At 47.8% G+C, this 12,711-nt stretch overlaps 1 protein-coding gene across 3 annotated transcripts in view; it reads right to left on the reverse strand.

Moving 5' to 3' along the window:
• Window positions 1-9,010, reverse strand: part of CIITA (class II major histocompatibility complex transactivator) — a 58,543-nt gene extending 49,533 nt beyond the window's left edge. For 2 of the 3 annotated variants that reach the window (XM_084818099.1, XM_084818098.1), the window contains exon 1: window positions 8,420-8,584. In XM_084818099.1, coding sequence (XP_084674225.1) covers window positions 8,420-8,489 — 70 coding nt within the window. In that variant the 5' untranslated portion in view covers window positions 8,490-8,584. Of the gene's footprint in view, window positions 1-8,419; window positions 8,585-8,970 lie in introns of those variants that run through there. The other variant, XM_084818100.1, reaches the window with a different exon arrangement.
• Window positions 9,011-12,711: the final 3,701 nt, after the last annotated feature.

Raw genomic sequence — 12,711 nt, forward strand, 5'->3', positions numbered from 1 at the left:
GATCTTGCAAGTTGCACAAAACTCTGTGGATTAATGCATCTCAGTGCCTAGATTTGTTTAACCCATCAGAATGAGAAATGAATGCTGGCAACATGGTTTTGTTTGCCCTTGCAGATATCACTTTTAAATGTATGACATTTTTAAATGTCATACATTACATTTGATATTGTGCTTCGAAGGAGCTCAAGGCGTTATGCATGGTTCTTCCCCCAACTACACCCCATCATCACAACAACCCTTGAGTAGGTTGGGCTGAGATAGAGTGACCAGTCAAAGGTGAGCCTCATGGCTGAGTGGGGATTTGAACCCGGGTCTCCCCAGCCTTAGTCTAACGGTATAATCACTGCACCATGCTGGCTCAGCCGATTCTAACTGGCTACAATCACTTGTGACATCATCACATCCACTAGATGATCCCTGATTGGCTGGAATCAAACATTGAAGAAGCCCTTCCAAATTAAATATATTAAAAAGGTGGTATATCACTAGCTGCCTAGTTGCTACCAGGCCAGGTTTAAGGTTTTGGTACTAGTGTATAAAGCCCTAAACAACTTGGGGCCAGGATACCCGAGAGAGTGCCTTCTGCCTTACCAACCTGCCCGGTTACCGAGGTCATCAGAGGGCATTCCCTGGTGGTTCCACATGGAATTATGGCCTGATTGGAGTCCACCCGGAGAAGAGCCTTGAGTGTGGTGGCCCCATTCTATGGAACTCCCTGCCTCTGGAGGTCAGGCAGGCGCCAAAACTGGGTTGTTTCCAGCACCTTCTGAAAACATCTTTAATTCAGGAAGCCTTCCTTGATGGAATGGCCATGGTTTTTACCTTAAAAAAATGTAACTGGAGTTTTATTCTTTTATCTTCTTATCTTTTTATCTTTTATTGTTCACTGCTTCAGAATCTGTCTAGATGTAGAGCGATATATAAATGTTGTAAATAAGTAAATACATAAACAAACAAACAAACACATACATATATACATACATACATAAAGTATCCAACAGAACAATGACTGTAGATCATAGAATCATAGAATAGTAGGGTTGGAAGGGGCCTACAAGGCCATCGACTCCAACCCCCTGCTCAATGCAGGAATCCAAGTCAGAGCATCCCTGACAGATGGCTGTCCAGCCTCGTCTTGAACGCCTCCGGCGTGGGAGAGCCCACCACCTCCCTAGGTCATGGGTTCCATTGTCACATTGCTCTAACAGTGAAGAAGTTTTTCCTGATGTTCAGCCGGAATCTGGCTTCCTGTCACTTGAGCCCATTATTCCGTGTCCTGCAATCTGGGATGATGGAGAAGAGATGCTGGCCTTCCTCTCTGGGACAACCTTTCAAGTACTTGAAGAGCACTATCATATCTCCCCTCAGTCTTCTCTTCTCAAGGCTCAACAGGCCCAGTTCTTTCAGTCTGTCCTCACAGGGCTTTGTTTCCAGTCCTCTGATCATCTTTGTTGCCCTCCTCTGAACCCTCTCCAGTTTGTCTGCATCCTTCTTAAAGTGTGGTGCCCAGAACTGGACACAGTACTCCAGATGAGGCCTAACCAGTGCTGACTGGAGTGGAACTCATACTTCCCGGGATTTGGAAGCTATGCTTCTATTAATGCATCCCAAAAGAACATTGGCCTTTTTTGCAGCCACATCACATTGTTGGCTCATATTCCGCTTGGGAACAACAACAATTCCAAGATCTTTCTCGCTTGTAGTGTTGTTGAGCCACATATCCCCCATCAATATGGGCACCAATCTCTGATCCATAAGGATAGTCCTGATCGATAAGGATGCTGTCTCTCTGATTTGGTACCCTGTCCAAAATCCAGCCAGTTTTGAGTGTCTGCACCTGGTACTGGGAACCTAAGACAGGACTGGGATTCTGTTGGTTATCCATCCTGCTGCTTAACAGTCTCCCTGCCTGAGCTGATGGAGCTGGTCTCAAGGAGCGTGGGGGTTGAGGACCCCGAGGCTTGTCACCTTAGGGGGCTTTAACATTCACACTGAGGTTAATCTGTCGGGTGCAGCTCAGGATTTTATGGCCGCCATGTCCAACTAGATCTGGTGCACTGCATGTAGCAGGACATGCTTTGGATCTGTTTCCAGAGGGGTGGCCCTTGTGCTAGTCTGTTGCAGCAAAAACAACAAAGTGTCTTGTGGCGCCTAAAAGACTCACCAGTTTATTCTGGCAGAAGCTTTTGTGGGCACTGCTGTCCACTGCTGGAAACAAGATGCTGAGCTAGATGGACCTGATCCAGCAGGGCTCTTATCGCATTCCGCTCTCCCTGCCCTCAGTGGTGCATGACAACCTGCTTTTGAAACTGGGAGACGTTTCAAAAGCTATTTTGTAATGGAGCATGACAGTTGGCTTGAAAAGGGCAAGAAGGGCTGGTCTTATCAGGAGCCGGCTCTGCCCTTAGGTGGACTAAGACAGCTGCTTCAGGCAGCAGGTGCTATGGGGTGGGAAATGGTGGTGACCCACTGGAGGACAGAGCTATGTGCGCCACGTGGCCTGACGTAAGCTAAACCTAAGCTGGCCTGGTGCCCCCTGGTGGAGCGGAGGATGCTGTCCTGTCACCAGGAGTGAAGTAAAATTCAACTGCCAGTTCAGTCAGCTTTTGTATTTATTTTCATTTTATTTATTGCATTTATATCCCACCTTTTTTCCTCTTGCAAGGAACCCAAGGCGGCTTACATTCTCCTCCTCCTCCTCCTCCATTTTATCCTCACAACAACAACCCTATGAGGTAGGTTGGGCTGAGAGTGACTGGCCCAAAGCCATCCAGTGAGCTTCCATGGCCGAGCGGGGGCTAGAACCTGGATCTCCCAGCTCCCAGTCCAACACTCTCACCACTACACCACGCTGGCTCACGGAACAGGGAGGTGCCATCTTGTCCTTTGCTTCAGTAAGATGTCTTGGGCTGGTCCTGGGTTGCATGCAACCCCACAATCATGTCTAAAGCAGCTTTTGGGATCCTGGCTCCATATGCACGACTGCCAGGCCAGTGAGCACCATGGTCGCTAAAATGTGGTGAACTTTGGCAATGCTTAATGCATCAGAGAACTAGCTAGAATGGTTGAGAGAGAGGCCTTAGGACCAGCCAACACCCACAATTGAACCCATGAGTTAATCTCATTTGGATGGCTTTAAAAGGGGGTTGGACAAAGTCCTGGAGTCCTGATGGCTCTGTGCCACCTCCAGTACCAGAGGCAGTGAGCCTATGCACACCAGTTGCTGGGGGACATGGGCATGACGGTGCTGTCGCACTCCTGCCCTGCGTGTGGGTTTCCTGTGGGCAGCTAGTGACCACTGTGTGAACTGAGTGCTGGACTAGATGGGCCCTGGGTCTGATCCAGCCTCAGGGCTCTTCTGATGCTCTTATCTGATTTAGATCAATGAATAACTTCGCATCAGTGTTATCCTCTGCATTGCCTTGGTTCTCAAAGAAAAGATACACCCTTTTGTTATAAATCAACAGCAGTATATTAGTTGTCCTTTAAAACCTGCAGAAGGTAAAGGCAATGGGGGGTTATTATGCTAAGGAGAAGAGTGTGCAGTTTCACATGCCAGAAGTCCAAGCCATGTTCACAACAATATTGTCTCAAAGCACGTTAAACCACAGGTCTCTGTTCACATAAAAAAGAGGAAGAGAAACCTGTCATTTTGATATTTTGTTTCCTTTGAAATGTATATATACATTTATATAATCACGTTATGTTGTGAATAAGCTAGAAAAGCAAACTGGAACATTTTGGGGTTAGATTCTAGGTTAGTTAAGGTGTCCATGGATCCAAAGGAGGACAAGTGAGAACCCCACCACCCCACAAAAAAGAAAAGAAAAAGTGTGTGTGTGTGTGTGTGTGTGTGTGTTGCAACTGGAACCTACAACATGTTGTTCTGACTTGTGGGATGTGGCTATAATGGGCTTTGAAATGAGGATGTGGGTTTAAAAACACCTCGCTTTGCCAAGCGGTGAGACGGGTCTGGGGTGCAGTCTTTACCCAGGTTTGCTTCCCTGTGGAAGGAAGTTACTGGAGATTTATTGGCATTTTGTATTTTTTGCCATTATCTAGGCTGGGCAAGGGCAAAGGCAAAGGCACACAGCCGAAACGCTCCAAGAGATGGCCAAAGCCCACACCTCCCATGTTGGATCTCCACGGAGGCAGCCAGCAGCAACCTCAGATGCTCCTGGAGCACAGACTCGGCTGTTTGCGTCTTGCTCCGTCTCTCCCAAATTTCACACACAGACACCTAGATTATAACATCCTGTGACGGGGGCAAGGACGGCTGCCTTTCTGGTATCTATGAGCCTTTGGAAAACTACTGGAAAGTGGATTGCTGGAGTGATGGAAGCCCTTGTCAAATCCCAGGCTCTGGCCAGGTACTGCCTGTGGGCGATCCACACCGAGAGTCCTGCTCACAGGAAACCTACGACCTGGTGGTGGAGTTTCATCTGTCAAAAATAATCTGGAGCAGCTATCCCCAGCTGGGTGCCCTCCAGATATGCACAGGTTGGCAGCGCCTGTGCAGCACCTGCCCAACCTGGTGCCCTCAACAGGAGGAGCTGAACTCACAAGCAGGGCGGGGGAAGGAGCATTATGGGAGGGTGGCCACCGAGCTGGAAAGTGTGCAGATGGTTCTTGGTAGCGGAGATGAGAAGGGCCCCTCAATCCGCCTTCCTATACCCTCTTTGCAGGTCTCCAAAGCCTGCTGCCGTCCCACTGATCTCATGGCACCACTGCTGTTGCGTTCCTTTATTTTTTGCAGCAAAGAGTCTTATAGCACCTTAAGGACTAGCACATTTCTTCTGGCATAAGCATTTGCAGACTGTCCATTTCATCAATTGCATGCAGTCTTGACCTCAGATTGGTAGCTGTAGAGACATATGGTGGGGGGCGGGGGTTGCAAGGTTCTTAAAAGATCTGGGGCACAGGCCCACAACACAAATCTTCAGGTGGTATATATGTAGTGCATCTATGTGTGTGCGTACACCCCGCCCCACATGTCTGAGTGGAAGCAGGTGTGTGTCTGTGTGTGTGTGTGTCACTGCATACCAATATATGAATATCTGTAACAGGGGGCCCAGAGGTATTCCTGAAAATAAAGATGGTGCTGGAGGCCGGTGCTTCCCTTTGCAGTGTGTCAGCCTCCCACTTAAGTTTTAAAAAACAAAACAAAAATCTACATAAAATAAAAATCAGGAGAGGCAGGAAGCCTGGTGGTTGCCAGAAGAGGGGTCTGTGGGCACAGTGGTGCCCACAGGAATGACGCTGGAGGTCCCAGCACAAGGTGGCCTTTGGCAAGCTTGCCTCAGCCCCTGTGATCTGCCACACAGTACTAATAGTACTGACCCACTTTACAGGGTTGTTGTAAAGGGTATAACATGATGTTGTATGTGAAGCACTAAACACTGTAAAAAGCATTACTTAGGAGTATCAATACTACTACTACAATGATGTAGTTGTATTAGAGACCCAGTGTGGTGTAGGAGTGTAGTGTCAGGGCAGGAGTGGGGAAATGCGGATTCAAATCCCCTTTCACCCATGACACTCCGCAAGTGATCTTGGGCCCGTCACACTTTCTCAACCTGGCCTACCCATGGGGTTGCTAGTGGGTGGGGAGGGGAAATGACCACATACGTTGCCCTGGGCAACTTTGGAAGGAGGGGTAGGCTAAAAACAAGCATTTAGCTGGTTTCAAAACCTGTTTCACTATCACTCGCAGGCCCCAGCGGAAGCAACAACCCCAGTGGTTGTAGGGTGTCTTGTGGCGAAGGACCAGTCTAGCTACTGGTTTTAGGAGGCTGTGGTGGTGTGTGTGTGTGTGATATGGCTAAAATTGGGCAGAGAGCAACGTCAGGGGCTTGCTGGTGTTTTTAGAGGCCTGCGAGGGTGTGGACTATTAGTGCTGAACAGCTAGAACCTAAATACAGCTAGCTTAATGGATGTGAAAGTACCGAGCTGCATTCAAAAATCGATACAGCAAACATGAAATGTATAACTTTTGAAAATCATTCCGGCACCTTTGTGCTGGAAGATGGGGAGTCATTGATTAAACTGCTGGGCTCTTACAGCATCCACAGGAGGACTTGGTTTTTCACGGTGAGTGAGAGTTGAACATACCAAGGGGGGCCAGGAATATCCCCGATGCTAACCACAGTTACCCACATCTGCAGCTGCAGCCCTGCATCTTGTCTCCCAAAAGCCCAACGAACAAAGAGAGCCCACTCATTTCACCACCAGTGAAGTTTCAGTCACTCGTGTTCTTGTGATGTTTTGCTGGGTACTATAAGCACGTTGCAGCTTCAACAATGAAAGAAGATGACTCAGTTGCTTAAGGTCAGGTAAAGCCACCAACTGCAGTCAAGGCATCATCATAGTGAGATGTTCTTCTGCAACATCCATTAACAACACAGTTAATGTGTTAACACAGTTAACAAGCGACACAGTGCTTATTGGGGGGGGAGAGATTGGGGGGCTTATCAAAACCTACAACCCCCCTCACAAGTCCCCACAATTTTAGCCAAATCATGCCCCTCCCTACCACCTTTTAGGAACAATAGCTAATGGAGCCCATTGCAGTAGGTGGGGGCTAGACGCCCTTAGTACCAACGTGCACAGGGCAAACGACACCTTCCCATCACCACATGGAACTGTCCTCTGTGCCCAAGTGGTTACACCAGCCACTATTCACAGATGAAAAATGGGGGCAGACTTCTGCTTTAGCAAACCCCTCTCCTCACACCTGGACGTTTGGCCGGGAGTGGCAGGGGGTGGGGGCTCTTTTCTGCTTGCTGCACTCTCTTACTTTGCAGTAGGCACTCCATTGAATTTGGAAGCAGTTTTATGAATTAACTGCCCATAACAAAGTCGATTAAAAAAAGCATGCACATGTTAAGGAATGTTTTACAGAAATTTTTGTCTCACATTGACTGGGTTCGCACAACCATTCAGTGTGGCTTATTTTTCTTGAACAACCCACCTTGAGAACCCATGGTTTGTTGTTGGGTTGTTCTGTGTGGTTAACAAGCCACCCTACGGAAAATGTCCTGGGTTCAGGCAGCACGCTAAGCCATGGTTCCACAAACAACCCACGGTTCCACAAACAAGACACCCTCAACCACTAAGGGGTTCACATGAGGCTGAAATCCTGCATCCTTACTGAGGCTTTCTGCTTCTGGATTCTTTGGGATTAAGACTGGCTCCCTTACACAGGCGGCCATGTGCTTTGAATCAGGGAATTCCTTTCTCAGCAAGTTCTATATATTTCATTTTACAGCCACTAGATGTCGATGTGGTTATAGTGGAACTGCACAATTACACACAGCTGATATATTGGATTGAAGTTTCTTATCGAGTTATCTGCGATCTTTTAAAAAGTGGGATAAAGGTTAAAAAAGTGTGGGAGACTCTCTGGAGGTTGACGACATCGTGTAAAGGACCCACAAACTTCCGTGAGCGACCAATCTTGATCACACGATATAAGCCCCATGTAGAGAAGCTGTAAGTGTGTGTTAGCGCATTGTATGAACAACCCCAGTGGATCTGTTCTGCACTTATCATAGAAGAAGCACGCACCCTCAGTGGCGCACTCGAGGCAGGAGCTTGGGGCAGAGGTCCTCAGCTCCATTGAGCAGACTGAGCAGCGGTCCCTCAACCCAGCCCCAGTTCAGTGGGGCTTACTCCCAGCTAAGCGTGTGTAGTATGTATTGCAGCCTTAGCATCCACGTGCATGCATTTCCCTGCATGCCTGCTAGAGACAGGGTGCACCCCTCCAAAATGTAAGGGGAGGGGAGGGAGCTGAACACAGAGTGACGACAAATCCCACAACTCTCACGCAGGCATTGACAGAAGGCAAAATGCATATTCTCCCCACTCTGAGATGTCACTTCTAGAGAGCCTGGAGAGGGAATGGGACCAGAACTATGAGGGATAACAATTCCAGCAACCCACACTGACAACATTTTTAACAAGCCTTCTCCCAGTGGGCAAAAATGGGATCAAAATAGAGACCGCAATTGACCAGAGACCAAAAAACAAAACAGGGACTGCCCCTGGTCAATATCAGCTTTCCCCAATCTGGTGCCCCTTTAGATGTATTGGACTGCAACTCCCATCATCCCCATGCTGCCTTTTGGAGTGTGCAGACTTGCTGCAGCTCAAACACATTCAGCAATTTTATACTGTCTGGACGAGCAGGTATGGAGGAGGCAAAAAGCAGGATGTAAACACGACTTGGCGCATATGCACACAGGCTAGCTACATGGAAGGCTCCCGCCCAAATCTCCCCAGAAGGCAAAATAGAGACAGGGATTTAAGAAACAACAGTAGGGGGAGGAAGGGGGGTGTCCCTCAGAAATAGTAGGGATATGTGGAAGAGTTGATAAGCAGAAGGAAGTTCTACTGGGGATAGGGGAAACAATAAACTGACCTTGGAGAAGGTGCTCCAATTGTCCCTCTTGCCAAATCTGCTGGAGGCAGAGTCCAGTGTTGCAAGCCATCCTAGATGCCAGAGAACACGCTTGGATGTAGCACGGCTGCTAACAGCAACCCTGTGCCACTGAAGGACAGAGAACTTGGTGCACAGGGCCAGCCTCAAACCAACTGGGGGAATCCCGGAGGGAGAGCAGAGAGGAAATTCCCTTTTATCCTACTACAGATATTATTAATGGGCCAGGAGCAGAGCCAGCTGTGGGCTGCCCCTTCCTTCCCGCAAGCACCCCTCCCTCTCCCTCCTTAGATCTTTTACATTAAATCTGCCACCTGTTGAATAGACTGGTTTCCTAATCTACCTCGTAGGCACAGCTACAGAGCCTCTTCCAAGGCGGCCTTTTGGAGCTATCCACTTCCCACAGAACTGGAAATAGTCCTAGACCCCCAACCCTGAGGAAAAAGCAGCCCACAAAGCATTGACCCAACTGTGTCTCAGCAACCCACCCCAGGAATAAAAATTGCCCAAAGCATAAGTCCTCCCGATCTTACCCGGTGTGCTGCAAACAGCTCATGTTGACACAAGTGAAAGGAGAGTGTTGCAAACCTCTGTTTCACTTTCTGAACTATTATTTTGGGTCAGGAAGCAACCATGCCCTCAAGCAGGCAGAAATATCTTGCTCCCACTCCCACTCCCACTCCAGCAGTGAAGTTCTTAGCTCTCTCATTCACATTCACATTCACAAAAACTCACGCTTTTCGTTTCTACATGATCCAATTGCTCCCTGGTTATCAGCTGAGGTCCCTAGAATTGCTCTAGAGTACAGGCAAAAATTGACCTTTGCAGCTGCGCAGTGTGAAATGACAGGCTCCATGCTCCACGGCGCCTTGTTGTTCATGCACATGTGTTTGCATGCATGCCCAACAGGCCACATCCATTCCTCGTGCAGAGATTTGCCCTCTAGAGAGTAGCCTTGTCCAACCAATTGCCCCATGCTGGCCGTGGGCTGCTGGGAGTTTTAGTCCAACACATTTGGAGGGGACTAGGCGGCAGGAGGCTGCTCTAGAGACCTTGAGGACTAGCAAACTGAATTCCAATGAATGACAATTCTAGCAACTCAAACTGACAGCATTTTAACAAGACATCCCCCCAAACCCCCTCTCTTTGTGCCTTTAAGTGTGTTCGGAAAATACATATTAAGTGTAAAAGGAAGGCCTTTTATGATTAGTTTTAAAAATCTGTGTTTGCTGCCTGGGTTTTATAAATCCTTCAACTGTGCCGTTTTTATTGGATATATTTTATTGCTATTGATATTTTTTACTGTTTTCATTCATACCTGGGTCCAAAATGTGATCAGTGCATGCAAACAATAGACGATGCTAAAATGATGTGCACCTGTGTGAACCCTCACTTCTGTCCTGGCCCTGCCCTTAAGCTCCGAGGAGGAGGAGCTGAACCAACTTCCTGAGGCTAAGCCAGAGCATCCTACAAGCAACTTCCCCTCATCCTGAGGAGCCAAAGGCCTCTTGGACTGCCAGCCTGCCACATCTGACCAACAGCGAGTGGAGCGTGCCAGGCGGGAGGTCCTTGAGCAGCCACCTCCAGGGCAGGCGTGTGGTCCTTTAAGAGGCTCCATCCTTTGAGCAAGGGGGTGGAGTTTGGGGGTGGGTGGGACTGGAGGCAGAATTGCTACCTCCTCAGTCTACCTCCAGCCCTCAGGGGCAAGTTGCTCATTTGGAACTCTGTGTCTTTTGGCGGGTGCTGCAAGCAGATGGACCAGAACAAATTCACGCGGAACACTGGCCAGTTCTACTAGATGGGGCCTTGTGAGAGGGCCTTGTATGCATGAACAAGGATTGTGCCCTGAAAGAGCACATCGGAGCTGCACATGGCAAGGGAAAGTCAGTCACGGTGCACAAGCTCACATTTTAGGGAAGCTCATTTAACTCTGCCAAGCTTCTCTTGGGGGAACTTCAAAAGTGCTGATCTAGATCAGACTTATATCCTAACTCCGCTCCACAGAGCTCAAGGGGATAGATGTGGGGTACTCCCATTTTATTCTGGAAGTCGGGGGCTATCAGTCACCAAGACCAAAACCCCGTCCTGACCTTGTAACTGCAAGAAGATATTCCCATCGTACCTTGATCACCATCGGGTTTCCCCACAGCTCTCAGGTTATTTAACTTATTTATTAAAAGATCTAAAGATTAAAAGGCCTCAGTGCCAAAAGCCCACCCACCCCATCAAGATACCTTACCATGATAGATTAAAACCCAACAATAACATTGACATCTAATTAAAATAACAATCCAACCAGAAACAAAAAAACAGCAAGTAGCAACAACTTGGAGAAAAATACTAACTTAACCCCAAAGGGCAACAAAATTCACAGCATCAAAGAATCATAGAATAGTAGAGTTGGAAGGGGCCTGAAAGCCCATCGAGTCCAACCCCCTGCTCAATGCAGGAATCCAAGTCAGAGCATCCCCGACAGGTGGCTGTCCAGCCTCGTCTTGAATGGCTCCAGTGTGGGAGAGCCCCCCACCTCCCCAGGTAATTGGTTCCATTGTTGTATTGCTCTAACAGCCAGGAAGTTTCTCCTGATGTTCAGCTGGAATCTGGCTTCCTCTAACTGGAGCCCATTATTCCATGTCCTGCATTCTGGGATGATTGAGAAGAGATGTGGCCTTCTTCTCTGTGACAACCTTTCAAGTACTTCAAGAGCTCTATCATATCCCCACTCAGTCTTCTCTTCTGAAGGCTCAACATGCCCAGTTCTTTCAGTCTCTCTTCATAGGGCTTTGTTTCCAGTCCCCTGATCATCTTTGTTGCCCTCCTTTGAACCCTCTCCAGCTTGTCTGCATCCTTCTTAAAGTGCGGTGCCCAGAACTGGACACAGTACTCCAGATGAGGCCTAACCAGTGTTGAGTAGAGGGGGACTAGTACTTCCTGAGATTTGGAAGCTGTGCTTCTATTAATGCAGCCCATAAGAGAATTTGCCTTTTTTGCAGCCACATCACATTGTTGGCTCATATTCAGCTTGTGATCGACAACAATTCCAAGATCCTTCTCGCTTGTAGTGTTGTTGAGCCACATATCCCCCATCTTGTAACTGTGCATTTGGTTTCTTTTTCCTGGGTGCAGAACTTGGCATTTATCCCTATTAAATTTCATTCTGTTACATGCTGGAATCCAGTAAGGAGAGGGGGCAAGTTCAGGCCTCCCAGAGTAATGATTCCAGAGGCTCAGGGCCACGACCAAAAAGATCCCACCTCAATGTGCCATGTTCCCATCAACCACACATTGGGTGGCTGTGGGATGGGATGTAGGGCTTCTCTTGATAACCCCAGACTCAACTTCATAAACGCAAATGTGGCAATCAAAGAGGCCTTGTTTGGAGAACTAAGAATGGATTAACTGTAAAGATCCCCCCCCCCACCTCCCACACACACTGAAAATGCTGAGCATTCAGATGGTCATATTACATGAAGCAAGCTTACCAGTCAAGCATCTAGACCTTGGTGACACGGTATTTGTAGCGTCTTTTCGGTGGCTGCCAAAGAGTTGTAAACAACAGGGGGGAGGTACACTGTTCACCTGCACAGCCCATTTCTCCACAAGGGTCAATGAGATCTTCCTTGCTAGGTCATCCCTGTCTCTTTCGTGGAGCAATGTCTGATGGTATTCCTTGGATACGATTCCTTCTCCCAACATGAGGCTCAGCAACACCTCAACTTGGGAGGCTGACGCGCTGGATAGGATTTCTCTAACACCTGGCAAGATCTCCTTGAAAAGGTTCATATTGGCAGCATCCGCTTTTTGATTCCTCTGGACTATTTACACATGATATGTATATAGAACAGACAAAACACATCCCGCCAGCCTCCAAAAACATGAAGTGAAAAATGAAAACTGTAACAACATGCCAGGGTTTGGGGAGTCATCTGTATTATTTCCTCATTAAATTGAAGTTATGAATACAACTTCCAAATAAACTTAACCACAGATTTTTTTTGGTTAATACAAGCGCAGCTAAAACGGATCCACAGTGTTTTTGGCAAGCTCAGGTATAGTCTATTAATTGCAGACTGATCATTTCACAGGTCTTGAAACCAAGCGATTTTCTACACGACGTATGTATCATGATTCTCTACTCACGGTTGTGGATTCTTTAGACAACATCGTGACACTCCAGTTTTGCTTCTGTGTCTAACCAACACTTTTGGCGAGTTTTTTTTAGAGCAGGGAAAATGCAGCACGACTGTGAAAATGAAAGAAACTGCTTTTTTCAC

This window comes from Heloderma suspectum, chromosome 12, assembly GCF_057233095.1.
Source record: "Heloderma suspectum isolate Gila_16-S chromosome 12, 16-S_ref, whole genome shotgun sequence".
In the NCBI taxonomy this organism is placed as follows: domain Eukaryota; kingdom Metazoa; phylum Chordata; class Lepidosauria; order Squamata; family Helodermatidae; genus Heloderma; species Heloderma suspectum.